General features: G+C 39.1%; 2 protein-coding genes and 1 pseudogene across 7 annotated transcripts; 2 read left to right on the forward strand and 1 right to left on the reverse strand.

Annotated features, from left to right (window-relative positions):
* Positions 1-2,130: 2,130 nt before the first annotated feature.
* On the forward strand, positions 2,131-4,464 carry LOC104593087 (Concanavalin A-like lectin protein kinase family protein). The gene has a single exon (XM_010252764.3). The coding sequence runs from the start codon at positions 2,298-2,300 to the stop codon at positions 4,266-4,268; it is 1,971 nt and encodes a 656-aa protein (XP_010251066.1). The 5' UTR covers positions 2,131-2,297; the 3' UTR covers positions 4,269-4,464.
* A 3,378-nt stretch (positions 4,465-7,842) lies between these two features.
* On the reverse strand, positions 7,843-26,252 carry LOC104593088 (cyclin-like protein). Of its 6 annotated transcripts, none has more exons than XR_016084355.1 (12): positions 25,407-26,252; positions 23,552-23,600; positions 17,417-17,884; positions 14,136-14,512; positions 13,856-14,056; positions 13,586-13,780; positions 13,344-13,418; positions 13,201-13,267; positions 11,254-12,439; positions 11,118-11,174; positions 8,450-8,543; positions 7,843-8,296 (listed from the first exon to the last, which is right to left on the reverse strand). XR_016084355.1 is itself a non-coding variant. In XM_088901814.1 (12 exons), the coding sequence occupies exons 1-12, from the start codon at positions 25,974-25,976 to the stop codon at positions 8,251-8,253; spliced, it is 3,366 nt and encodes a 1,121-aa protein (XP_088757940.1). In that variant the 5' UTR covers positions 25,977-26,252; the 3' UTR covers positions 7,843-8,250. The 6 variants fall into 6 exon arrangements, 4 of the variants coding, with proteins under 4 accessions (XP_088757940.1, XP_088757939.1, XP_010251069.2 ...); XM_088901814.1 differs by having other exon boundaries at positions 8,450-8,524; XM_088901813.1 differs by having other exon boundaries at positions 8,450-8,524; positions 11,118-11,186.
* On the forward strand, positions 20,123-22,710 carry LOC148800934 (GTP cyclohydrolase 1 pseudogene; annotated as a pseudogene).
* Positions 26,253-26,287: the final 35 nt, after the last annotated feature.

A 26,287-nucleotide genomic window follows, 5' to 3' on the forward strand; every position in this document is an offset into this window, starting at 1 on the left:
CAGTTACTCGGTTAAGTGATACCTGGAGAAAATAAACTTTCATAGACCCCACATAAATCTGAAAAAAGAATATAGGTATCTTATAAAATGGAAACCAAAATTTCATTGTCCAACTTTTTCCCTCTGAAAATCCAAAAAAGTCCTTAAATATAAGACGAGTAGCTGGTTGTATTCATTTTCAGTACAGCTGTACAAGAGGAACATCTCCCTTATCATTTTATAGGAAGTTGATCCCGTGAAGGTGTTTTTATGTGAAAAAGGTTTTCAATTCCATAGCAAGTGTGTGTAATAATATACATCACATCCCACGCCAACTTTGGAGCAGTGCTATGCAACCAATCCATTTCTGAGCCACAGGTATGGGATAAAAAGAATAAAGGAGCGGAGCCGACACATCACACATCAAATGGGAATCATCTTTCCACACACACACATGTAAGACTGTAAGAGGGACCCCATTACCGGGGTCTATGCTGCTGATGATTGCTACTCTATCAAGAACACCCATATACATCAACTTTCTCAACACAAACATCTCACTGCCTGTGTTTCCCTCCAGAGGCTATATGTCACTTTGATTACATCGCCTATCACCTCTGCCTGGCCATTTTATAGCAATGCTCACCCACCCCCACTCACTCCTCACTCGTCTGACTCACTACCATGCTTTTTTCTTTATTTTCTTTGTTTGATACTTTGATGCAATTGTTCATAAACTAGGTATGGTTCATGTTGTGACAGGAAAATTTTGGCATCGGATCGCTACTCTTCTATTTATAATAAATAAACAGGAAGTGTGCTTTTCCATTCTAAGCCTTGAATTTAAATAACTCTTTTGTGTTTCTGAGGAATGCCAGCTGAGCTGACCAATTTCCTACTTTCCTTTTTTATTTATATATGTAAACAGGATTTCATGTCTGTTTTGCCCAATTAGCAATCTTGACTTTAAGAATATATTAAGGAGAAATAAGATGATGGGATGGAAACTGTTGAAGTTGAACCAATTACATGCCAATTCTGACTTCTGAGCCATGTTTTTTTTTTCTTGGTCCATAGAGCATAGGCCCACGATCTTTGAGGTCATATTTATCCTTTTCTTCTCATTCTATCAAGGCCCATAGTAGCCCACAAAACACACTTTCTTAGTACTATAGGCCCATAAAAATACACAAGGCCCATCGCCCATGGAGTACCATTATTCATGTATAGAGGGGATGTCTAGGATTGATCATTATTATCCACTTTTGCTATGCTATTCTTCCATGTTAACATTTTGGCATCAGATGATTGAGTGGCATCTATGATAGAGTAAAGTGGCACATTATTGTCACAACATAATAGCATCAACCCCTGCCAATTTTGTTTTCTTGGTTCAAGCTACTAGAAATCCAAGAATAGAGGCCATGTTGGTCGAGAATCATCTCCAGTAAAAGCCATGGTTTTAAAAAACAACCTGGAAATGGAATCATTTTGACCACCGGTTTTCAGGTCGACGGTCTGACTGTCCGGTTTAAATGAATGAAATAAAAAATAATTAAATATAAAAAACAATCAAAAATCATTGAACGGATCAATAGATTGACAGTTTCCAAGTCAATGAATCATTGACCAATTTAATATTTTTAGCCAAAGACCAAATTTAGAATAAAATAGAACCGATTATTTAAACAGTTCTCGAACTGAACGGTCCGACCATCTGGATCGACGGCTATTCAAAAACCATGGCAAAAACACCTGCCCCACATCTCGCCTCGTCTCGTCAACAGAAAAGCCTCCTCATCATTCATCAACACACGCCCAAGCTTTTGCCAGCTCGGTAATCCGTTGTGAGTAGTTATGAACCAAATAGGGACCTCACCCGTTGTCTGACGTGGCTAATTAATTCGTTACAATTCATCCAACACTTGAATGAGTCTTTTTGGGAGGATATCTCATATATGAGGAGGGGGTGGGGTGCCTGATTTGATTTGTCTTGATCAAGGATTAGAATCCGCGAGGCGCGAGCCGTCCATTTGGTCCGCTCGCGTGACTCATCCTCATTCTTCCACCATCTCATTTTTCATTAATTAATTCTTAACAATTACTGACTTATAAACAAAGACTGAATTAATAAGTTAATTATATATTTGGTGGGAAATTAGTTAATTAATAAGCCGGCAGCGGCCGTACCATTTGACGAGTAAACGTCCATCTGGCCTCAATTCAGCAATTCACAACAGTTATCACAAAAAGTCCCCCCCCCCCCCACATGGAAATATAGCACTCGTCGCCGGCAGAAACTGATCAGATCCGGCACGATGTTACATTATCTTGTCTTCTTCGTATTCTTATTGTTCTCCCCCTGTTTCGCTCTCGATTTCTTGTTCAATTCCTTCAATTCCACCGATCTTCTTTTGCTAAATGACACCCGAATTGAGTCGTCCGTCGTCCGATTAACCAATGACTCCAACGAGTTTTCCGTCGGGAGAGCCTTCTATCCTGTCCGACTCCCTATGAGAGCCACTAACACCAGCACCACTATCTCTTCGTTCTCGACTTCTTTCGTCTTTTCGATCCTCCCCCAGATCACTTCAAGTCCCGGCTTTGGCCTCGCATTCGTACTCTCCAATTCCACCACACCTAAGGACGCCCTATCCGGCCAATATTTCGGCCTTTTCTCCAATGCCACCACCCCTTCTGTTGCTCCACTCTTAGCCGTCGAATTTGATACCGGTCAGAACCCAGAATTCAACGACCTAGATGGGAATCACGTTGGAATCGACCTTAACAATATCGAATCAGCCGTGACCCATACCGCCGGGTACTATAATTCCACTGGCGGATTCGTCGATTTGGATATGCGTAATGGCCAGAATGTCCACGCTTGGATCGAATTCGACGGGACTCAGTTTGAAATCAACGTTACAATAGCTCCAATAGGTGTATCTCGACCATCAAAGCCTCTGCTGACATACAAGAATGCCGCAATCGCAAACTATGTATCAGCCGATATGTATGTTGGGTTTTCTGCTTCGAAAGTCACTTGGGTAGAAGCGCAAAGGGTTCTAGCTTGGAGCTTAAGCGACACTGGAATTGCCAGGAATATAAACACCACTAATTTGCCTATTTTCCTGCCCGAATCCTCTTCGTCGTCTTCCCTTTCCGCTGGAGTTATAGCCGGCATTTCAATCGCCTCTGTTGTTTTTGTGGTCATATGTTTATCTGGGCTTTACTGGTTTTGGCAAAAGAAGAAGAGGATTGAGGAAGAAGAAGATGAGATAGAAGATTGGGAGCTTGAGTACTGGCCACACCGTTTTCCATACGAAGATCTCAGGGAAGCCACAAAGGGGTTCTCGGACAATGAGCTTCTTGGATCGGGTGGATTTGGCAGAGTGTACAAGGGGACTCTTGCCAACGGCACCGAAGTGGCAGTGAAATGCGTCAACCACGATTCGAAACAAGGGTTGAGAGAATTCATGGCGGAGATCTCCAGTATGGGTAGGCTCCAACACAAGAACCTGGTCCAAATGAGAGGGTGGTGCAGGAAAGGCAACGAATTGATGCTGGTATATGATTATATGCCCAACGGCAGTCTTAATCGTTGGATCTTCGACAAGCCGAAGCAGGTGATGGGGTGGGAGGGACGGCGCAGGGTGCTGGCGGATGTAGCGGAGGGCTTGAACTATCTGCACCACGGATGGGACCAGGTGGTGCTCCACAGGGACATCAAGTCCAGCAACGTATTACTGGATTCAGAAATGAGAGGTCGGTTGGGTGACTTTGGACTGGCGAAGCTGTACCAGCACGGGCAAGCGGCAAAGACAACTAGAGTGGTAGGTACGCTGGGGTACCTTGCGCCGGAGCTGGCGAACGTGGTAGCACCGACGGCGGCAAGCGACGTTTACAGTTTTGGAGTGATGGTGCTGGAGGTGGTGTGCGGCCGAAAGCCGATAGAGACGTGGTCGGAGGACGACCCACTGTTGATTGATTGGGTAAGGGAACTTTATGCGGAAGGAAAGCTTCATGAAGCGGGGGATTCAAGGATTGCTGGAGAGTATAAGGTAGAGGACATGGAGAGAATGCTGAAGATTGGGCTGGCCTGTTGCCATCCGGAACCACAGCATCGGCCGACAGTGAAGGAGGTTGTGGCGATGCTGTTAGGCGAGGAGGCGTCAGCCGTACCTGGCAGTTTATTATCGGAGTTGACACGAGGCGTAGATGATGGTGGTAGCGGCGAGGCGTCGGCGCCAGCGCCACCACCACCACCACCACCATCTCCTCCGGCATGATTATGCATTCCTTTTTTATTATTATTATTATCATTTTATTGTTTATCTTTCAGGGGGTGGAAAGTGGAAACTATTTTTCTTTATCTGTATCTGAAAGTCGAATTGGGTGAATAGTGAATAGTGACGAATGGGGAGGAGAGAGATGTGAGATGATACAAATACAAATTAGTGAATTACAAACAGCAGAAGCAGAAAATCACGGTAAAGCAAGTAATTACACAACACGTACCGTCAAGGCGTCAACATGGAATCGCGCTCCCTCCAAAGTCCAAAGTCCACGGCTCCACGCTGCTGCTTCTGTATTCAGCTCTCGGTGAAGTGAAGGTTGAGAGTTTACTTGGAACAAGATCCAAGCCGTTGAGTTTAAGGTGATAATGATCCAACAACATTTCAGTCGTTGGGCCTGGTCTGGGAAAGGACTAAGGTAAGGAGGTGGCCGACTAATTTGACCAGAGACCGAAGAAATAGAAAAATGAGTGAGCGGTTTGTGAACAAGCATTATGTCATTTTAATATCACAATTCACAACAACTCTCTGCTATCTCTATAGTTAAATCGGATCAAAACAAGGAGATAGAAAGATAAAGTCATAGTTCCGTGTTGGTTTTAATCAAGTGGCTCTCTCCCTGTAATCTAGAGACTAGAGTCACCCATCACTTATCTAATCTAATCAATAAAGGAAAAGAGGCTCTCTCTCCCTGTAAAAATTATCAGCCTCCAAACTGCAATTGCGATCAAAGCCAAGGGTAGTTGAAAATCGATTAGCTAGCTTCGTTAAACGAGTCCCTTCGCTAGTTGGCTGTTAAGGTACGTACTCGCCACAACACTCATTTAAACAAACACATGGGAAAGACAAGTGTTTTGCAAGTACAAGTTAGTTTGATACATTTGTCTTAAATTAATACAGAAATATTTTGATTTTTCTGGTAGCAGCAACAGATGTCGGCATCAGTCGCACCAAAATGAACAAATTTTTCATTCACATTATTCAACTCTTGAGCTGCTCTGCTACTTTGTATCTCCAGAGGAATCTCAAAGTTTCATTTTTATTTGTAAGTTTTCTTTTAAATTTTGACTTACATATACCCTTAGCTTTTCAAATGGATTTAAACATACCTAGTGGATTGATCTATCTAGATTTTCTGTTCTTCTCATCTATGAGTTTCTGCCCTATTTTCCAGACAAATTCAGAAGCTTGAGATAAAATACAAAGACCTCAATAAAAAAAAGCTACAAAAGTTTGAGTATCTGCTTCACAAGTAGAAAATAAAAAAAAAATCCTTTATAACCAATATGCTGCATTACCCAAAATCCTTTCTATCTTCATAAATTTTGAGTATCTGCTGAATCGGAAGTCACCAAAAGTCAACCCAGAATGCATTTGGATATCTTTTCAAGAATACAGCACATAGCAAACATAGCACTTGGGATCAGCTAACAAGTCCTTTTTCTATAACTACAAACAAGGCTGCTAACAGTTAATATTGGAATGGAGAGCCATTGTATTTGTAGTCAGTAGTCACATACACAGTCAACCATTGAACGAACCCGATGGGTAAAATGTAGACAACAAACCCCTGACACTGCAATCCAGAATTCGCCTTCTTCAACAGGGGAAACCAAGCTAAGCTAATATTGGAGACTTTGGAAAACGTTGGCCTTACTGTCAACATCACCAGAAGAAACTCCGCAGATGTTGTTGCGATGACCATGGCAAGAGGAAATTTATTGAATGTTGAAAGCTTAGGAAAGAAGATAATATTTAGAAGCCTTGATTTTTTGTTTCTTTTTTTAATTCTAATGCCTAGCTGCATTTTAAAAGGGTAGAATTATCTTTTTCATTAATTCCGTCTATTATAACGGGGCAGGGTATGTTTAAGTCCTTTTAGAAAACACAGGGTATTTTTATGTATTTATGCAAAACCCAAAATGTGTTTTAGTCTTGTTCCCAACTTTTAACGACTAATATAGGGATGCAAAAGATTGGATCCAATTTGGATAGGGTTATATCCGAATCCGATCCAATAATGTAAGTCGGATCTTACAAAGATGAATTCGAATACGAATCCCCTAAAGATGTTGCATATCTAATTCTATCTTATTTTATTGTTCATAAATATGTAAAATGTAACAAATTATTAACAGGAAAAAAAGACATTAAATAATCTATATAAACAAAAGCAAATATATATAAAGGATCTTTTATACATGCATATAAAAGATCGAATCAGCTTTGGTTGGATCAGATAAGGGGTGATTCAAATTCAATCCGATTTTTAAATGGATCCTATTTTTCAATCCAACCTGATTCGAAAATCCAATGGGAGAACATCCAAATCCAGCAAAGTAGGATCAGATCTCAATTGCATAGCCTAATATGATTTAGAAAAATAATAATAAAAGGTAAACCATATGGCAAACATAGACTGAAGCATCTGAATTATTGTGAAATTAATAAAAATAACTTCTTCTACTAACACTAATTGCAGTTTTACCATCATGAAATTTTATTTTATTTATGAAGTGAAAAAAAATCATGAAATTTTATTTTATTTTGTTTTTTTTTTATTTTATATTATGTTTAATTTTTAATTTTTTTTTTGTTTGGTTGTGAGTAACATTAGAGTGCAAATGGATGAATCAGATCGGATATGCTTGAGTATGTATATATGGTGTATGGGTCAAACTACAACTCGTTTTGTTGTACGTATTTCCCCCTAAATATCAAAAAAAAAAAAAAGAAGCAAGCAAAAGGAAATTTCATTGCAATTTGCTTGATTGTAAATTTGCAAAGTGCAAAATTTACGTCAAAGAGTGCATATCGCCGTATCTTAATATCAAACAAACACAAAAAATTTTGCATCCGAACATCCAATTTAGATTTGCACTGAATATTATTACCATAAAATTTAAAAGAAAACACACCTTTTTTCTTTAATTGTTGATCACACGAATAAAATAAAATTTAGATTCCAGTTTTATTCAACAGAATTTTCTCCAGCATTTACATATCCCATTAATTCTTGATAATTTGATTAAACCATCTTGGCCCGAAGCACCGAACCCAGTAAGACCCATGCGTAAGTCAAAAATTAATCCAAAGTCCAAACCAACCCCCACCATTGGCACTCAAAAATTAATCCTGATTTAGGCAATGTGTTGCGTTGGACATAAAAATAAGTAGACCGGTTTCTTAACAAGACTGTTAAAACTTGTATTCCAAATGGATGAGGCAGTGATATATTAATGGTTATTCCAGGAGTTTTACTTTTGCCCAATATGTATGCTTTTGCTTTTGAATTCAAACAAAAAAATCAAAAACAACTGCCACATTGTGAAACCCCAAAATTTTTAATAAACACGGCTGTGGTTTTTGTTTCGAAAAACAAAATCGGCGCAAAGCCCCCTCTGTCATCATCTCCGGAATCTGGATTTACTCACAATAATGATAATGTGCTTCACTGAATTGCCAAGCCAAGCCAAGTAGAGGATACTCTGCTCTGCATTGTGCAACGCGCTATCTACAAATTTCAAATGCAACCTGCTGCCAAAGGAAAACGTGGGCCCAGACAGCATTTATAGAGTTCACAAAAAAACAATTTTTATTTGAAATTTTGGTGGTTCTGGACCTTCTGGTTCATATATTTAACATACACACACACACCCCTCCAAACTACCAGAGAGGCATACATACCACGACCTTGCTTTTATCCTCCTGCCCGGCCCCGTGGTTAATTGGTCATACTTCCAACATCCATACCTGATACCTTCACTTTGGTGAGAAAATTGCTGAATTAACGTTCAGCACCAGAGGAAGCCCAAGCATCTACTAAAATAAAATACATTTGATCCATGCAGTTCCTAACACTCATGGTTGCAAATCTCAACAATTCCACTGCATGCGAGATGCCAAAATCCCCCCCTGCAGCCAGCCAGCAACACCGGTCGAGCTCCAGGTTCCACCAAAAAAATAGCTTTTTATATCATCTTCTCCTACGGACAGGTGAATTAGATCGAGATCTCTTACTCCTGCGGTTAGAATCATCTTTTAGTTAAAACCAAATTCTGAGACGGTTCCAGGAAATCGATTCTTTCACCTGAGACCTTTAGTGTTATGATGCATGTATATGCCTCATAACCTTTTTCTTAAACAATCTTAAAAGCATACTGCCACGAACATACCTGGTGGTCTCTAGAGAAGAGTAAGGAGAATGTCTGCGTTGAGAGTGCTTGCTATGCGGTGACCGCGAAACTTGTCTATAAAACATCCATCATACTGATTCGGTAAGTTAAAAGGCATAATTTAATACACAGAATGTCAGCCTTGTACAAAGTCGGTACTTAATAAGAACCGACCTGTTTGCATCAAGTTATTCTTCGTCTGACAACAATCATAACATATTAAAGAATAAAAGACAGGCAAGTATTTTCCCATTAGATAAAAGAAAAGATGCCATCAAAAGTAAAATATGAACTAACATAATAACAAACGACTATAATTTTCTTAGGCCCCACCAGTAGCATAAAACTCATGAAGTATTGAATGAAATGATAAGCATTCCAATCTGTCAGTCCTCACTATGGATGGCATTCACAGAATTAGAAGTTCAAGCCTCTACCCCAACAGGCCATGCTCAAAAACCAACACCTACAATACAAAGAACAAGGCCCATTCTAGAAGCCCAATTAGAGAAAATAGCTTAATAGCATAGAGAGCTATCAGCTGGCATGCCAACAAACCCAGTGTTTCAGTGAATGCACCACATGCTGGTACAGCGACCAGTTGGCCCTTGCCCCAGCAATGAAGTATGTGAACTAATTGGGAACCGCAGAAAATTCCAAGATCGTATTTCTTTTTTTTTTTTATCATGTTTTCACCTGAAGATATTTTTTTCAAGCTCGTTGTGGAATTCTTCCACAAAGAAAACTCTATGTTCCATGAAACTAGTTATGGACTCTTCTCCCCCAGATTGACAAGAAATATTTGGAATTTCACTCTGCCAACATACTTTACTCCTCAACAAGGTTCTTCTCCTTCAGTGCTGGAGCTTTATCTTCAGCTCCCATTGGGTTGGTGATAACTGATATTCTGATTAGGTTGTAATTAGGTTAGATTTCAATCCAGCCACATCCAACTCCAATCTGATTATCTAAAACTTAAATCTAGATTGATCCAAAATTGTATCAGATCTAGGGTCTTGGATTAGATTCAGATTAGATCCAAGTTTGTTTTATCATCATCTTAACAAAGAAAAAAAAAATAAAAGATAAAAAAATTAATCACCTTTTAACTTACATAACAAATTTATAAATTTATATAAATATAACACTGAATTTATTAACTATGAACATTATACAATCATATACTATCCATGTGTGTGTGCGATCATATAAAATTTAGTCAAAGTCAAACCTTAATCAGATCAGATTAGATCCCAAATGGATTATCAAGACTTTTGCCGCAGCCATAGTTGGTGAAACTACAATCCAACATCTGGGTTCAGGTAGTAAAACTATACCCATTTCCTCCCCAATTCCTATTCCCCCCACCTGTTATTGTTTTCCCTTTTCGGTATCCATACATGTGTATCAATAGTGTGTGTATATGTATGTGTATCAATAGTGTCTTGCTATACAATGTAATCTTGCCCTGACTCTTTGAAATCAACTCCCTGCACCACAATTGTTTCAATACATTAGGCCTTTGAACAGGAAAGTTTCACCAAGTGATCTTACCAATACCCATCAATATTTTACCAACAGTTGGAAGGGAAACAAGCAATGGTCCATGATCATCCGATTATGGTTTCAAGAGGTGAATTTGCACAGTAACAACCAATATGAAGCACTTAACTAATACTATCCAATTCCACACCTACAGGCTTGCAACTACATTACCCAATACACCAAAGCTATATTTGCTTTTCTCCTGTACTGAGGATTACAGTATCTACCAGATTTGAGCCACTACAAAAATGTTTCTAATAATACAACTACTACATTTATCATACAATAAAATTCCACCTGCCCAAGTACCACCAATGCACAACTGAAAGGATCACCGACACTGGTGCTGTACAGGTCCAAGTGGATGACTGGAAGATGAAAACCAACATAAGCTTTCTAAAATAATTGGGAAAATTTTTTGAGTAATCCTTATACAAATTTGTATAAATCTGAATTCTGATGGTCTCCCCCCAAATTGGGAAAATGACAACAGGCCTAGTTAATTTATTCATTCAGACACAACATGTTCTCATCAGAATGGTTCATGTGCAAGGTTCAGGGATGATATGGCTGTTTTCATCAGGATGGCTACCATCTGACAGAAAACTATGGACTATAGCTCCCTCAACCATAAATATTATTGTCTCCCCCCAAGTTGGGAAAATGATGACAGGCCTAGTTAATTTATTCATTCAGACACAACATGCTGTTTTCATCAGAATGGCTCATGTGCAAGGTTCAGGGATGATGTGGCTGTTTTCATCAGGATGGCTACCATCTCCCAGAAAACTACGGACTGTAGCTCCCTCAACCATAACAGCAAAATACCTCATCATGTACCAGAATGCTTCTATGTAAGTGGTATTTAATGAATTTTCCAATTTAAATGAAGGGCAGGACAAGAAGCAGTTCTTTGGCCCCTAATGAAAGAACTTGCTCTACTTATCGGGAAAAAAATAATGAAAGAACTTGCTCTGTAATGGAGGGTTAGGTGTATGGTCCATATATACCAATTCTGTCAATTCAATCACCATGTGTAAAAATCCTGCACCAACTAGAATATAAACCTACCAGGGTTTCAACAGGCCTTGTGAAAACATGAAATCAAGTGGAGAAAAAGTACCTTCGCTTAGACCTGATAGGTGATGGTGATGAGCTGCGCCTTTTTGAATGTGGGTTCCTGCATAGAAGACTGTAAAAAACCGCATGAAAGTGGGAACAGAAGAGAAGGGAAAGTAGTCAAGGATCTAGTTTTGAACCTTTGGTGCTTTGAATCTTCCGAAACATCATCACTTGAATCACTGGAATGACTGCCTACTGTATTCTCTCTGCTATCTCTACCCCTAGTGCTAATTGAAGAAGTGTGCCGTCTTTTATGCCTGTGCAAGTCCTCTCTTGCAGCTTTATGCCTCAATCTATCTCCCCTGTCATCCTTTGCCAATTCCCTTTTCCTGTTACTATCTTCTTTGACACTAAACCTTTTATCTTTCTCAACTTCCTCTCGTTCATCCTTACTATTGACATGAGTCGAAATCTTTCTGAAATCAGATTCCTTTACTTTTTTCTCTGATTTAATTCCTCGATCCTTCATCCTCTCTTTTGAGGCATTCCTGTCATCCATCTTTTCCTTTTTTGGATGTCTTTCATCTCTTCTCCTATGATCAGTGGAATTAGAATGTTTCTCAGATGTTTTACTCTTACTACTTTCAGCCTCTCTGGCAAAATCCTTACTCCCAGAACTCCTAGTTCCAGATCCATCGTTCTTGTCTGATTTGCTTCCAGCTTCTCTGCCATGAGAAGCATCCTTAAGTGAGTTCTTAATACTAACACTTGCATGCACCAGATCAGGTTTCATATGGTACTTTCCTCCACCAGTACCTTTTGACTCAAAAGCATTTGAGGTTTGCAGCATCTTTTCTCCATTGGTGTTGATCTTATCTTCCAGGATTCCAGAGACAACACTGGGAGCAGTTGTTGGATGCCCATCACTCCCATAATCCATATCCTTATGCAACCCATTGACACCCAGACAATTGTCAACTACATACTTAAATGAATCCCCGTTTGGGCCTGTTTTCAAGTGATCAGGCTCCATGTCCACTCGAGTTCCACTGGACCTTTCAGTTTCTGCTAGAGAACCGCCATTGCCTACTGCATCAGGCATATCTTCTACAAGCTTACCATTTGTTGACTGCTGATGCAGAGCATCTGTAAGCCTATTGGGGATGGTGGAGCTTTGAATCTCATCATTATCCTCATCAGAGGCATAATTTGCAAGTCCCAGTACATCTCCAGGAGAGCTAGAACTAGATTTCCCACTGACTTCACTTGATTCAGCCTCCTTTGCCTTAACTGGAATCAGAACCTTTGCAGAAGCCTTGGGAGTCACAACTACTGGAGGAGATGGTAATGCCTTCTGATTTGGTGCATCTGAGTTGTTATGAACTGAAACAGGTAGATCAATTTCATATAAACAATCAAAATATTTTAATTAGGACTAACACCAGAGGAAAAAAAAGATGTACATGTTTAGCAGTAACAGGAGACAAAGATACAATTAGAATTACAAACAATGGAAGCCTCAAAGTAACCATTTATGTTATATTTGTTTGAAAACCACAGCGAAGGAGATATTCAAGAGTACATTTATATTGCCCACACAACCATAGCAGGGGTGGATAAGAAGAATAGATGCATGTGCACATGTCAAAAAGAAGTGTTATTATAAGATGGCTTATGAGGACAGCAATGTTGCACAGAGCAGCTTGGAGATACCATAAAGCAATATGTCCATAAAATGGTTGTACCGCAAACAGGAATGCTGAGATGGACGAATGACAAGAATAGAAATAAGTATAGCCATAGAAATGCATGAATTCCTCAATCAATCATAAAATTAAAGATAGTACACCAAGATGTTTTCAATATGTGCATGGAATGCCATTACACCAGTGATAGGTGATCTGATACAAACTCATGCTTAGAACAAGCCAAAAAAGGAATAGCATGAAATACTGAAAAATTATCCATGGAATTGGACAAGAAGACCCTTGATAGTGTGTGATACTGGATCAGGATTCACATAGCCAACCCCATGCATAAATTCGGGAAAAGGCTCCACTAATTTGAATAGATACAAGATCCACAATGAAGTAATATGCTTCCTCTGTAATGGAAATATAAGACAATTAGAATGTTACACATACCTTCAACTGTCAGATCGTCTTCAGTGAGAACTTCTGTAGCAATCTCATCAAACAGATCATCAGTAACCTGTCCAAAACATAAAATTCAGCACTACAGAGAACATAGGAATGCAACACACCGTTGTTTTTAGTGCAGTTACAACCTTCAAAAGAACTTCAGTTAGGATGCGCTTTATTTCTTGGTTGATTGCTGCTGTCCTTGCTGCTTCCACATCATCCTACATGGATACAAAATGGGAGGAAAGAGTGCTCATTTTCTATAAAAGTTGCTAATTTCTACAAGAATTATATACCAACGATAATACCTCACATGCCTTCACAGAGAAAACAAAAAGAGTTGATAAACAATTATGGTTAAGAAATGTCAAGGAGAAAATGAAAGAACCTCATCATCATCCTCAGTTGATCTAGAAGAATCGATGCTTTTGCTATCTGCTTGATCATCTTTCCTGAAAGGTTTATCAACACCTTCATCACCAACAGGTCGAAAAGGATCCTCTTCAGGTTGCTCCTGAACAGAACTAGCAATGGCAGCTTTCTTCTTAATTATTTCCTCTCTAAGCCAATTGGGTACTGAAGCCTGAAATTTTTGCAGAACCCAAATCAATTGCCATTCAGCAATTGCTCAAAACATAATCATCAGATGAATTACTACCTTTTTGGGGCGTTCCAAGACATTAAGACCCCCATTCATGTCTCCAGGAAATGTGGTTGGAGGAATAACAGCAGTTCCTGCAGCCATACCAAAGGGTGCACTGGCCATTGGAATAGTGGGCCGAAACCCTGATCCAGGCATCCTGCCAAAGATTGGTGCAGCATGTCCAGAAACAGGAGATGCAACAAGAGAAGGATCAAACTGAAAATGAAGCAGGAATTAGCATTCTTAGATCAAGACCATAAGAATCAAGCAAATTATACATATGAAAAACTCAAACCTGTGGCCCTGCTGGGACTGGTGGAATTGGTGGATATACTGCCCCAAGAGGAACTGAAGGATTCCAAGCATGTGCAGAGGGCACAGCTGCAATAGAGTCCACACTGCCTACAGCTCCTGATGGATCAGGATGGATATAAGTACGTTGTGAATATACATCATGCTCATGATTAAACCTTGGTGTAAACTCTAACGGTCTATCACTCAAAACAGCTGTTGATTCAGCAGACTGATCACCATGCACAAAAGGAGGTTGTTCTGCTGAAATTGATCTACCGACAGTAGGCAATGTAGATTGCACATGATGTCCTTCCTCGCATGATGATATGGGCAAAGGTGGCTTGTGTAACTGGCTGTTTGGATTCCCAACCTCTTTACCTGCTATTTAGAGTGTAAAGTCAAAAGCTAGAAGATCAAGTAGCGGAAACAGCCCGAGTTGTCCACCAAATACCACTCTTCAGGACCTATGCAGACTATCTTTCCACCTTCTGCATGTTATCATGCAGCAATAGAAACAGACTTTCTGATTCTATGACAGACTGCTCGCAAAAGTGCAAACTAAACACCAACATTCTCAGAACCACAACTGTATTTGGATATATAAACCACAATAAGTTCTGTTCTCTTTTGTATCACTGCCAGCTGTTTGCTTTTGCATTACTTACTCTGCTAAGTGCTAACAAGAAATTTATTTATTTTGGTGGTATTTATCACACACATGGATGCAGAAAGAGACATGACAGAGAAAAAGAATCTGAGAAATACAATCTCTTAAAACACATTATGATCTCTTGTACATGTCCAAAAATTTTGCTAAAAACTCAAGACCTCTAATAACTTAGAAATCGATTCATCCATGTCAACCACCATGTGATTACAACATATGGAGTGCATATCAAATTAAATGGGGAAAGCATTCTCACGTGTATGTAACTTTCAGGGATAAATGGTTAGTGCATATCATAAGTTCTTATCAATGAACTTTGAGGACCATATGGGAAGTAAAAAAACTAGAATATAACTATGAAGGCTGCAATACACATCAGCTGTCAGCTCAACCCCAAAAGCCAGTGAGCCAATCAACTAATTTGACTTTGATGGAAATGAGAGAATTACGTCTCAGTAGCAAGTAGACAGATTTTGATGCAAGAAATTCATTCCAACTCCAATACCATATTCTCACATATCTGACAATTTTGACAAAAGGTCAGCTTCTAGATTCCACCTAGTGTAAATTACATATGAATTCCCTCAAAAGGGAAACCATGTGCCTTACCTACTTGATCCAATGGAATGTGTTAAAACAGCTACCTTACCACCAACATCCATTACTTTAGGTTCCCATAAATATTAGATTTGCCAGAAATTTCTTCAAATTAAGATAAGCTACCAATGAATTAATGAAAAAGTACATAGTACATAGGAAATGACATCACATAAGGAGATGGTCCATCCATGAGAAGACATAGTAAGTTTTTGTCTCAACTGGGGGGAATGTTGGGGAAGAAAACCCAAAGCTACCAACACAAGAGCTAACAAGCTTATCTTCCTATTCAAATATTTAGGCCTATGATGAATACAATTACAAATTAAAAGAGAATTATAACACTTCATGGTGAAGCATCAAAGAGGGGAAATACATATATAAATAAATTGAGGAGGGGGGGGGGCAAGTTGCTAGGGATAGAACCCAGCTACATCAGAGATACACTATTTACACAAATAAATCAAGGTAGACATCAGAGAGGCATCTATTTGAATAAATAAATGTGACAGAATAAGATAAACAAATGAAAATGCTTGAAGTTACAAATGTACATAAAACACCATCAAAATGTGATTCATATTCACTAAATCTGAGTTTGGGAGCAATTTAGAACATACAACTATACGAGGGCAACCTTATGACCTACTGTTCATGCAGTAAAACATAAAATGCAATTTCTCTTCGAAACTATTAACCTTTTCTATAATGTAACAATTATCTATTTTACCTAAGAAAGCAATGCAATTAAGCAGCATGTCAACCTGAGAACACCATAGTTGATTCAATGAGCCTCAAAAGACTGCACCATAAAATTTCCTGCTGACTCTGTTCATTTTATTTTTCAATATTGACCAGCAAACAGAATTTGCTAGTTCAACATTGTGCTTATCCTCTAATTATTTATTGTTTTACTAGATGAGAGTACATATCATGAAAATTTAATCCTTGCCCTCTTGGTTCTCTATCCTAAAGAATCCCAGGAAGGTAGATTCACAAGCTTATGTAGTCCTTTCTACACAAACTTCTTAGTACTGGCATATATATTTTAGTGGTTTGGCTTTTGGAGAAGTCTGGTTATCTCCATTACATAGCTTCTCATTGTATATGCAATACGGTTGATTGCTTTCTTTTCATCATCCATGCCTTATCCCAACTATATGGGGTTGGCTACATGAATCCTGTTTCGCCAATCCATTCTATTTAAAATCATATCCACTGTTAAATTGTTAGTGCTTCAATCATTTCTTACCACTTCTACCCATGTTCATTTTGGTCTACCCCAAGCTCTTCTAGCCCCTTGGATGTGTAACAAATCACTTCCTCTAACTGGGGTTGGTGATCTTCTATGCATGGGCAAACCATCTTAGCCTACTCTCTCTCACTTTATCACCTATTAGCGCAGTTTGTTTTATCAATAACTTATTGGCGCAGTTGATTACCTTCTTTTCAGCTTTTGGTATTAATACAAATATCAGAATCACCTAATATTTAAAAAAAAAAAAAGAGCTTTCACAATAGAGTGAACTAAATGCAAAAGATTTAAGAGAAATAGCAGATTAGTTCCACATGCTGCAGTCATAAGATGTACCTAGAAGGCTAGAACCACAAACGAAAAGGCAATACAATATTTTACTAGTCTCAAGGTCAGCACCAATAATGCCTCTAATCTAAACAGATAATTACAAGTGATGTATTGCTATTCTAACTACTATCTGACCTAATGAAGCAACTCTTTCACAATATTTTATCAACTGAAAAATCATGTATAAAAAAAATAATGATGAACCCATACACTCCAAGTGAATAATGATGCCAGTGCAAAAGAACTTAGCAAAAGATTGAACATTGACAATGGATCTATAAAAAGTCCCTATTGATCAATGATATTATTTAAAGAATTTTGAGAGGTTAGTTACGATACAATTTTACAGATACAGCTAATAAGCAAAACCAAGTAAAACAGCAGCAGTTCTTGCACATAATTATCACATGCAAATTGCTAAATGAAGCATTACCTGAAATGGAAGAATAACTAGAAGGTACCTCCTGCTGATAAATAGATGAGCTAGTAGGAACACTTCCTTGATGAGGAAATACGGGAGTTGAACCTTCAACCAAAGCACCCTCTCTAGACATAAATGGTATATGCCCATCTGAAACATACGAAGAAGACTGTCGAGAGCTGAAGGGAGAGGACTCCTGGAAATGATCTAAAGGTGGCCTGTGGAGATTCGTGGCAGAAACTGAGAACTGTTGATGGCCTGAAGAAAGAAGTGATGGTTGTTGAATATCAGTGCTATGAGGATCAACATTCTGATGTTGTTGATCATGATACATATTACTGGGATCTTCTGATTTTCCAACTGGAGGAAGCTGCAACTGAGGTTGCTGATTCTGCTGATTCTCCATTGCTGCTTTGGCTGCCGCCCATGCCCTGGCCCTGGCAGCCCAATCTTCCTCATTATTATGGGAAATGTTTCCATCTGCAAAACAAAACACATGCAAAATTGATTCCAGGTACTTTGTGTCTTAAAACTTCAGAGAAAAAAATAGGTCAAAATAGATTAGAGTCATAATATATTATGTGATAAAATGAAAAAAAAATACAATAACAACAAAATGGGAAAAAAAACTAAAACAACAATACCAATAACATTTATCCAACTTAGATGGGATACTCTTTCTGGCATTAATCCTTTCTAATATGGTGTTTGGCATGGTATTATGAAACAACTATCCACCTTCAAGAAGCATATATCCGTTGAGGTTGGAATAAGGGATGTGGGGAGACGACCATTTTGGTAGTATGCCTCGCTGTAAGGCATTTCCTCCTCCTTTGTACAACATGATGGTAGCTAGGCAGCAACAATCCAATAGGTGCCTAGAGATGGTGGCTAACAAAGTTACTGTTGGGTTTCTGCCGAACACAGACACTAGTTCGAAATAGTGTGACCTTGAGAAGAAAGAGAGAGAAGGGAGGGAGCGACAGGGAGGTTTTCTGGGTTGAAACAAGCTGTCTTTCTTATTGCCTTGGCCTTCATTTATAGATGTACAATTGGTAGTTGTAACAATTCAAGATTTCAAGAATCAAGATTCCCACTTGTATCTTGCATAGCTGGCTTTGTTCCATGTGTTCTTTTTGATAAACTTTCTTGACAACAGGCTTACTGATTTCTTTTTCTAACAGTTTCATATAGCCCAAGCTTTAGCAGGTATTAAATGACCAGGAAGTCAATCTTCTACTGTATCTCCTGGCTAACAATCAACTGAACAGATTAAGATTTTTTTTGGATCAGTAAATAAAGAGAATTTTATTAACATTAGAAAAAGAAATAAATACAATTAAAGTGTGCCAAAACACCCCTTACAACTTAGACTAGTCTAGCTCCATAACCCATTTGCAGATCCCTTGTCATAAAAACAAGTAACATCCCCAGGAAGTTTCTCCCCAAAATAGTTTGCTTCTGGTGACTCCTTGTCTTGCCAATGAGTCAACCAAGATATTTATTAGCTGATCTGTTGATACAAGCAAATTTTTCCTATCTTCTCTTATTAAATTCCTATACTGCCAAGAATCTATATTGTTCGTTTTAAACCACCAACTTGAGAATCATTTTACCACATAGATAAAGATTCCCCTGGACTTGAAGAGAGGATGTGAAGGTTTAGACACTGATCCTAGAAGTAAGATCCTACCTAACCATCATGAGCATGGAGGTAACATCCTTTATAATGGCAAGGTGCCAATCAGCTGGTTGGTAAGTTTCCTGCTGGTCGTAGTGGAGACTTGGGATCGAATCCCGCCTGCACCTGGGTTGGGGGGTTATGGGTTGGGGGATGGGCTACCCCCCGTTGTGTAGAGGGTGTAAGCCTGAGCTTTACTCGAAAAGCTATATAAATACCTTTAAGGAAGTCTTCATCTTTTTTATCCTTTTCTTTTTTCTTTTTTTTGATAAACAGATATGATTGTATTACTTGAAAGGAAGGAGAGATTCCCTCAAAAGAGATTACAAAAGATATTACATAAGGTATAATTCCAGCCTACTCTGAGTGGAAGAAACTAAACAAATGTAAAGTATAACACTATTTACTTACAAACAATATCTTCAAACAGAATTTCCTCCCAATTGCTTGAAAACTGATTTGGCCCCAAAACTGAGAAGTGAGAACTCCTTCAGTATACCTAATCATGCACCTCTCAATTTTCCCAACCAGCCTTTCTACCTCTAAGCTTTGATTGATCAAAAACTCTTAAATTGTGCTCTAGCTATATAGAGCATTTTATCTTTATCAGTGTAAGTCTTGAACTTTTTATCTCGATCAATAGGCAGTGAGGCAGTCTTGAACTTGACTGTATGGAGATATTGCAACTTTATCCCAGTCATGATATCTGCCCATTACTGTCATATAAAGCAATGGGACAATGGCATAGAATTAGCATCAGTAAATGGTATATAGTGTTAACTGGTAGGTTTGCTCTAATTTTGGGGCCTATTGACAACCCTCCCTTCCTTTTTTTTCTTGATAATAAACTAAAAAATATATATATTAAGACAAAGGAAGGAGAATACAACAAAAGTGACAAGTTATCACCCAGCCCAAGAAAAAGCCAACTCAGAAAACAGCCTCCCTCTACCAAGAAAAAAAATACCCAAAGACCCAAGAAAGTATACAGAAATTTACCCATTCAAAACTTAGGGTCCGTTTGGCTCACAATCGGAATGGGAATTGAAAACAGCTGGAATGGGACTTCATTCCCAAGGGAGGGGGAGCAAATGGACATTCCCTCGAATGGGGGAATGCCATTCACTAGGAATGGGAATGGGATTCTTGATTGCGCCCAATCAAATGGTTGGAACTGGAATGGCCCATTCCAACTCCGATTTCAAGCCCCTATTCCTGCAAACCATACAGGTCCTTAGTCCTCCAAAAGGACAAAACCAACCCAGAATTAAGCTGCAAAAGTTCAACCCAAGCCCCACTAACCTGCTAAAAGACAAACATTTACTCTGCTTTTTCAAGATCTTGAACACTGGCCTCCATAATTTTCTTGTCAACTCTTTGATTTTTTAACTTTCCTTGTAGGCCCAACACCCAATAATCACATCCACAATCACAAAGACCTTCAACACCTGAACAGTTCTGTAATTTCACTGATTTTGGAAACATCTTACCACATTAGGATTCTTCTCAATGAAATTCGAATTCATAGAATTATCTCTCTCTAGCTCCATAACCACATTTTTCCAAACTGATCTGCCTCCAACTCACTGTTCTCCTAAACCTTAGTCCCTTCTGATCCCAGGCCACTTTGATCATCAAAGCTCACTGCTTTGTCACACTCCACCCCAGGCTCCTGGTTTTTGTTCTTCCTCCATGTCCTAGGCACACCAAATTTTTCTTCCATTTTCTTGAAAGCTTCCCTTGCACATTCCACCCCACCAATATAAAACAAACCCAAAAAATTTGCTCATCTCCACCTCTGTATTTACCATTGTCTCAAAATCACTTCATGTGTTTCATCAACATTAACATCATCCTCTGAAGATTCCCTCAATGAATCATCATTATCCTTAAACTCAGAATTTCTTTCTTCAGTCTTACCTTCTCTTGCACATTCCTCCCCACCAATATAAAGAAAAACCTTTTTTTTCTTTTTGATCAGTAGCAAACCCAAAAATTTGCTCACCTCCACCTCTGTATTTGCCAATTGTCTTAAAATCAATTGCCCCTTCAACTTCATGTGTGTGTGTGTGTTTTTTTTTTTTTTTTTGAAAAAAGGTTAACTTTATTCAAAAAAAAGAGGTACATGAGGAGATGTACACAGCAATTAGACACTCAGAAAGTTATATAGTTTGTAGGGATTCAGTGGTTCTGTGTTCTGTGTTTGCCAATTGGTTCAGTGGTTCTGTGTTCCATTCCTGATTTGGGTCGGTGTAGTTTTATAGTTTGTGGGGATTCGTTGTCTGTCAATGGCGCTTTGGATGAGGGGCATTTTAATGGAAACCTTGAGAATGGAGTGAAGGTAGAGTCTCTTAAGCTGGATCTATAACACAAATCGGAGACTGCCGTCATCGAGGATGCCGTCAAGGTTCTGTTGCAGGGTTTGGGCGAGGATTCTAATAGAGAAGGTCTCAAGAAGACTCCACTTCGTGTTGCCAAAGCCCTTCAAGAGGGAACAAGAGGTTACAGACAGAAGGTAAAGGATATCGTGCAAGGTGCTTTGTTCCCTGAAGCTGGCCTGTATAATGGAGTTGGGCATGCAGGAGGAGCAGGTGGACTTGTAGTTGTTCGAGACCTTGACCTCTTCTCCTACTGTGAATCATGCTTGCTACCATTTCAGGTTAAGTGCCATGTTGGTTATGTTCCATCTGGGCAACGGGTGGTAGGCCTAAGCAAGCTCTCCAGGGTGGCTGATGTCTTTGCCAAGAGACTTCAAGACCCACAGAGACTGGCAAATGAAGTCTGTTTGGCTCTACACAATGCAATCAAGCCAGCAGGTGTTGCAGTTCTACTTCAGTGTTGGCACATTCAATTCCCTGAAGTAGAATCTAGTAATGCAGAGCAAAGTAACCATCTTACAGAAGTTCGACTTCCTTTCTCTTCTGAAGTTCAGAGGTGTAAATGTAGAGAACAACAGTCAATCTTCTCGGTGCCCATGCAGGTCTCTGGATGTGCCGACTTGTAATGGTCATACAAGCACAAGAAACTCCAGTTGTAGGGCTTCCACCAATATGGTGCCCACGCATCTTGCCATGATCACTGCAGTAACTTCATGTGTTTCATCAACGTTAACATCATCCTCTGAAGATTCCCTCAATGAATCATCATTATCCTTAAGGTCAGAATTTCTTTCTTCAGTCTTACCTTCTCCATCTTCTTATAATGGTTTTGTTCTGTACTACTTTTTCCTCTGGTACATTTTTACCTCATTCTTCTTGTTACCAACAAGTTCAGACTCTGTTTTTATCCTCTGGGTTGACCAACCTTACCTCCTTTCTAGTTTTTTCCTTCTCACCTCTGACTTCTGCCCCTTCAAAATCCAGACACTTATTTGAAAATCTTCAAGTTGCCTCCCCTCACCAATCTTTTTGTCAGAACTCTTTTGTAGATCCCCCGCATCTCTCTTTTCCAGTGATATAGGACTCCCTGCCTTCAAAAGATCCAGATCAATTTTCCCATCTCTTGCCACACGAGAATTTGCACAATCAAGAACCTTAAAGACTTCCAACCCCTTTTCCTTTTCACCTTGATTCAAAGTATCTCTTGCAGCTCCACCGCCACTAAAGAGAGATAACATCTGCAGTTCCTTCCTTTTTCCATCACTGTTAATTTTCCTAGAACCTTGCTTCTTGAATCCCAAACTCTTCTGGGAGAGGCTGCTAAAACAAAGAAGAAGATGCACCAATCACACCATCAACATGGTTATTTAATTGAACAGGTGCTAACTGGTCCAACCTCATTGGTTGAGCATAGCAATTTGAGAAACCGAGATCAGGTCACTCCACTACTGGATCCACTCTAAATAAATTGCACACTTGGCAACCATGATCTTCCTTTAAAGTTCCATTAACCCCAAATGTGCCTACCTTTCCCCAAGAAAAGTTACTATTCAACCCCAAATTTATTTTCTGAGTTAATTATATTTGCTTGCTAAGCACGTTAGTGGAAATTGAGAAAACTGGTGCTTTAAATCTACCAGAGGATGCCATCTGTGTAAAACATCCTCCCCTAGACTGCTCTCCCTTCCTCTTCATAAAAATGATGTTTTCAACCATTTGATGAAAAGAATGCAAACAACAAAGAAAAACTAATCTCCAACAAGTTAGATTCTTAGTTGAGCTTTCATAATAAAACATCTAAGCTGTATATAATACAAGCAACTTGCTTTCAGCAAAGGAACTCTGGGTATAAAAAATTAAGATAACACCAAAAGGCAGAGAGTTAAATGGAAATGTTTCAGAAAGTTCAACAGAAATACAATTACTTAATACCTAATACTTTTCCCTCTCAGACTGCATATATATAGCTATGGAATAGGAATTTGATAGATGGAAAATAAGTTATAGTCACCCGCATAAAACATGGGAAGGGAAAAAATAAGTTGAAGAAAAGCAACATAAAGAACCAAATAGAAAACTATAACTAACCTGAATATTCCCAACTTTGATGGTGAGCCCAATTTGGGTTTCCCCATGTCTACAAGCATTCAAGAATAAAATAAAAATGAGTAACAATATAAGAATAAATTAAGAAACACCACTCTGTATCGCCTTAGGAATATAATATCCAATAACAATAACCAATGCACAGCTAAACGAAGTAGAATAAAATATAAAAAATGTTGAATCCATGAAATTTAGCATTTGTATTATAAGTGTATCTTATAGCATCCATAAGCAAGTACACTTTCGGAAGGATATAAAGTATTGGTGATTGAATCAAGGTGATCGAATATGATCACAATTCCACATAATACGACGATGCACTATAAAATTGATTTATGTTTGGAACTATATAGATTCAATAAAAAGGGTACCTTTTTTTTAAAAGAATATAAAGATTTGGATTCACCAATAAGGCATTATTACATAAATGTCCACTATGAATCTTTAAAAAATAACCGATGTGAAATAAATTGAGCAGAACCAAACCATCCCACCATTCATGTTAAAACTTGGAAGTTGGAGGTCCAAAAAGAGATGAGTAAAAGAGAGAAAAATATACTCAAAAATCTGTTATATTATCTGTGAACTTGATATGTATTATCAAGCACCACAATGCAATCACAATTGTAGCCCAAAAATCAATAAATAGGTGAGAAATCAAATATCACTGGAGAAACATACTCCATGCATTTAAATGCTTTAATCTTGACTTCAAATATGATGAATTGTAAAGGATATTACCCAATGTGGGTCCCAGCTATCTGGAGTCTTGGGTGAAGTGGACTGGATACGGACCTAACTTTGGTTTTTTTAAGCTAAGTGGTGGCTCAGAGGCTATAGGGAAAGCTTAACATTGAATAGGCATAAAAGCCTATCAGGAACTGGAAGTTTTGGGGCTTCTTTACTCCAGACCCTCTTTAAGTTGAACGTTGGATTCCATTAGTGGAGGACCTTAACGGCCCTCCAACGTAGTTAAGAAACCCTCCAACACAATGAAGTTATTATACCTATCTAAAATCTAGAGATCACGCATCCCTTTCATGCATTAATGCCAGGTTGCCAATATGTTGAACACGCTATATTTACCATGGGATGATACCAGGTCTTCTATAAAACAGGCAGAGGGAAACCCCAAGTCTGAGCCATATCTTTTGCACATTTACTTTTATTCGAAGATACAGCTGCAAGTCTAATTTCTGATCTAGTCTGTTCTACCATAATTTTGTCGCCTTTCTTATCTGTTAATTTGTTTATGGGAACATATGTTTATTACACCATAAAGGACGCCTTAAGATGAGAGAGTAATTATATCAAGTACGTCCTGCCCACAGTAAAAAAAAAAAAATGGAAATGATGAAATGAGCCATATGACATCTTTGAATCATCATACAGCATTTCATACCCAGTAAGAACGAAATCTAGTAGCAATAAATTTGAAACAAGTTAGGAAGACATGATAACATTACAGTATCAGTGGAAGGGGAGGAAAAAAAAAATACAAATTCTAAATCCACCCATTCGTCAAGTGATAACGTCCAAAACAATTTAGCGAGAAAAGAATGGGAAAATTTAATACGTTCCACCCAGATGCACTATAAAGCCCAACATTCCTTTACTGACATAAACAAATAAACAGATAAGAAATGCGACGAAGTCTAGCTCTGCAATGGTAAGCATACAATCAATCGACTTATCCTTTCTCCATCCACAAGCGAGACAACATATTCAAAAACAAGGGAATTTTGAGCAAAACGAATGAGAGAAAGAGAGCTTGTGATTAAAAAAACAAACATTTAACCCTAACAGCTCAACATAGTTCAGAGTATGAATTGAGTACCTGATTGGACTGAGCATAACCTTGAGGATGCAGGGAATGGTGGTAGTGAGGAGGAGGAGGTGGTGGCAGGTGTGGTCGAGGAGGGAGAGGATACTGGTTGTGCTGAGGCTGCCCAGGATACGGTGGAACGGAGTTGTGGTGGGGCGTTGGATAAATTTGATGGTGATCGGAATGAGGGGGCCACTGCGGCGTCTGTTGTTGATGGTGATATGGAGGAAGCGGCGGAGGCTGCGAAGACTGGTACTGGAATTGACCGGAGTACCAAAGCCCCTGAGGCGGTGATGGTCTGGGCTGGAGGTCGGCCATGGATGACTGTGGTGTAAATGGTGATGGTGGTGCTCCCACCGTTGGTGGTCTCATGAATCTATGAGATTGTTGAAGGGCATCCATCTTTAATCTTTTTCTATCCTCTCTGCAACTGAGCTCGAGGGGGCTATTGATCGCGTTGGGTTGGGGATTGTTGATGCTTTGATACAGGGGGACCGATGATTGGGAACAAATTGGGAACAAATCGCGTTGTGTTGTGATCACCTGCAAACAAAACACGTTCCAATACTCTCTCAACGTCATCAGACACCGCACATCTCACCATGAAACGAAACTGAGACCTGCTACCAACGCTGTCCCAATTAGCCACTGCAGCCGCACGTTGGGAATATATTCACATGGGCGCCCCCACATGTGATCCGAACTTCGAACAGCCTTTACGGTCTTGCATCGGAAATATCTCAATACAAGGCTATGATGATTATTCGAACAGGCTTTGCACTGATTGAATCCTCCATAAAGCATGCCTTAGGGCAAATCTCATCATGCACTGGGAGATGTTTTCCATACATAGTGAATGAAGCAACCTCACAACCCCATCCCACCATATACTG

This window comes from Nelumbo nucifera, chromosome 3 (genome assembly GCF_055504915.1).
Source record: "Nelumbo nucifera cultivar China Antique chromosome 3, China Antique-T2T, whole genome shotgun sequence".
Taxonomy (NCBI): Eukaryota; Viridiplantae; Streptophyta; class Magnoliopsida; order Proteales; family Nelumbonaceae; genus Nelumbo; species Nelumbo nucifera.

Bases quoted from the DNA above. Each gene is read 5' to 3' on its own strand.
- LOC104593088 (XM_088901812.1), bottom strand. From the start codon at position 25,976: ATGACGTTGAGAGAGTATTGGAACGTGTTTTGTTTGCAGGTGATCACA. The intron at 17,885-23,551 runs GTTAGTTATAGT...TTTGTTTTGCAG, and splicing joins TCAAAGTTGGGAATATTCAG to ATGGAAACATTTCCCATAAT. The intron at 8,525-11,117 runs GTACTTTTTCTC...GATGTTTTATAG, and splicing joins CCTATCAGGTCTAAGCGAAG to ACAAGTTTCGCGGTCACCGC.
- LOC104593087 (XM_010252764.3), top strand. From the start codon at position 2,298: ATGTTACATTATCTTGTCTTCTTCGTATTCTTATTGTTCTCCCCCTGT.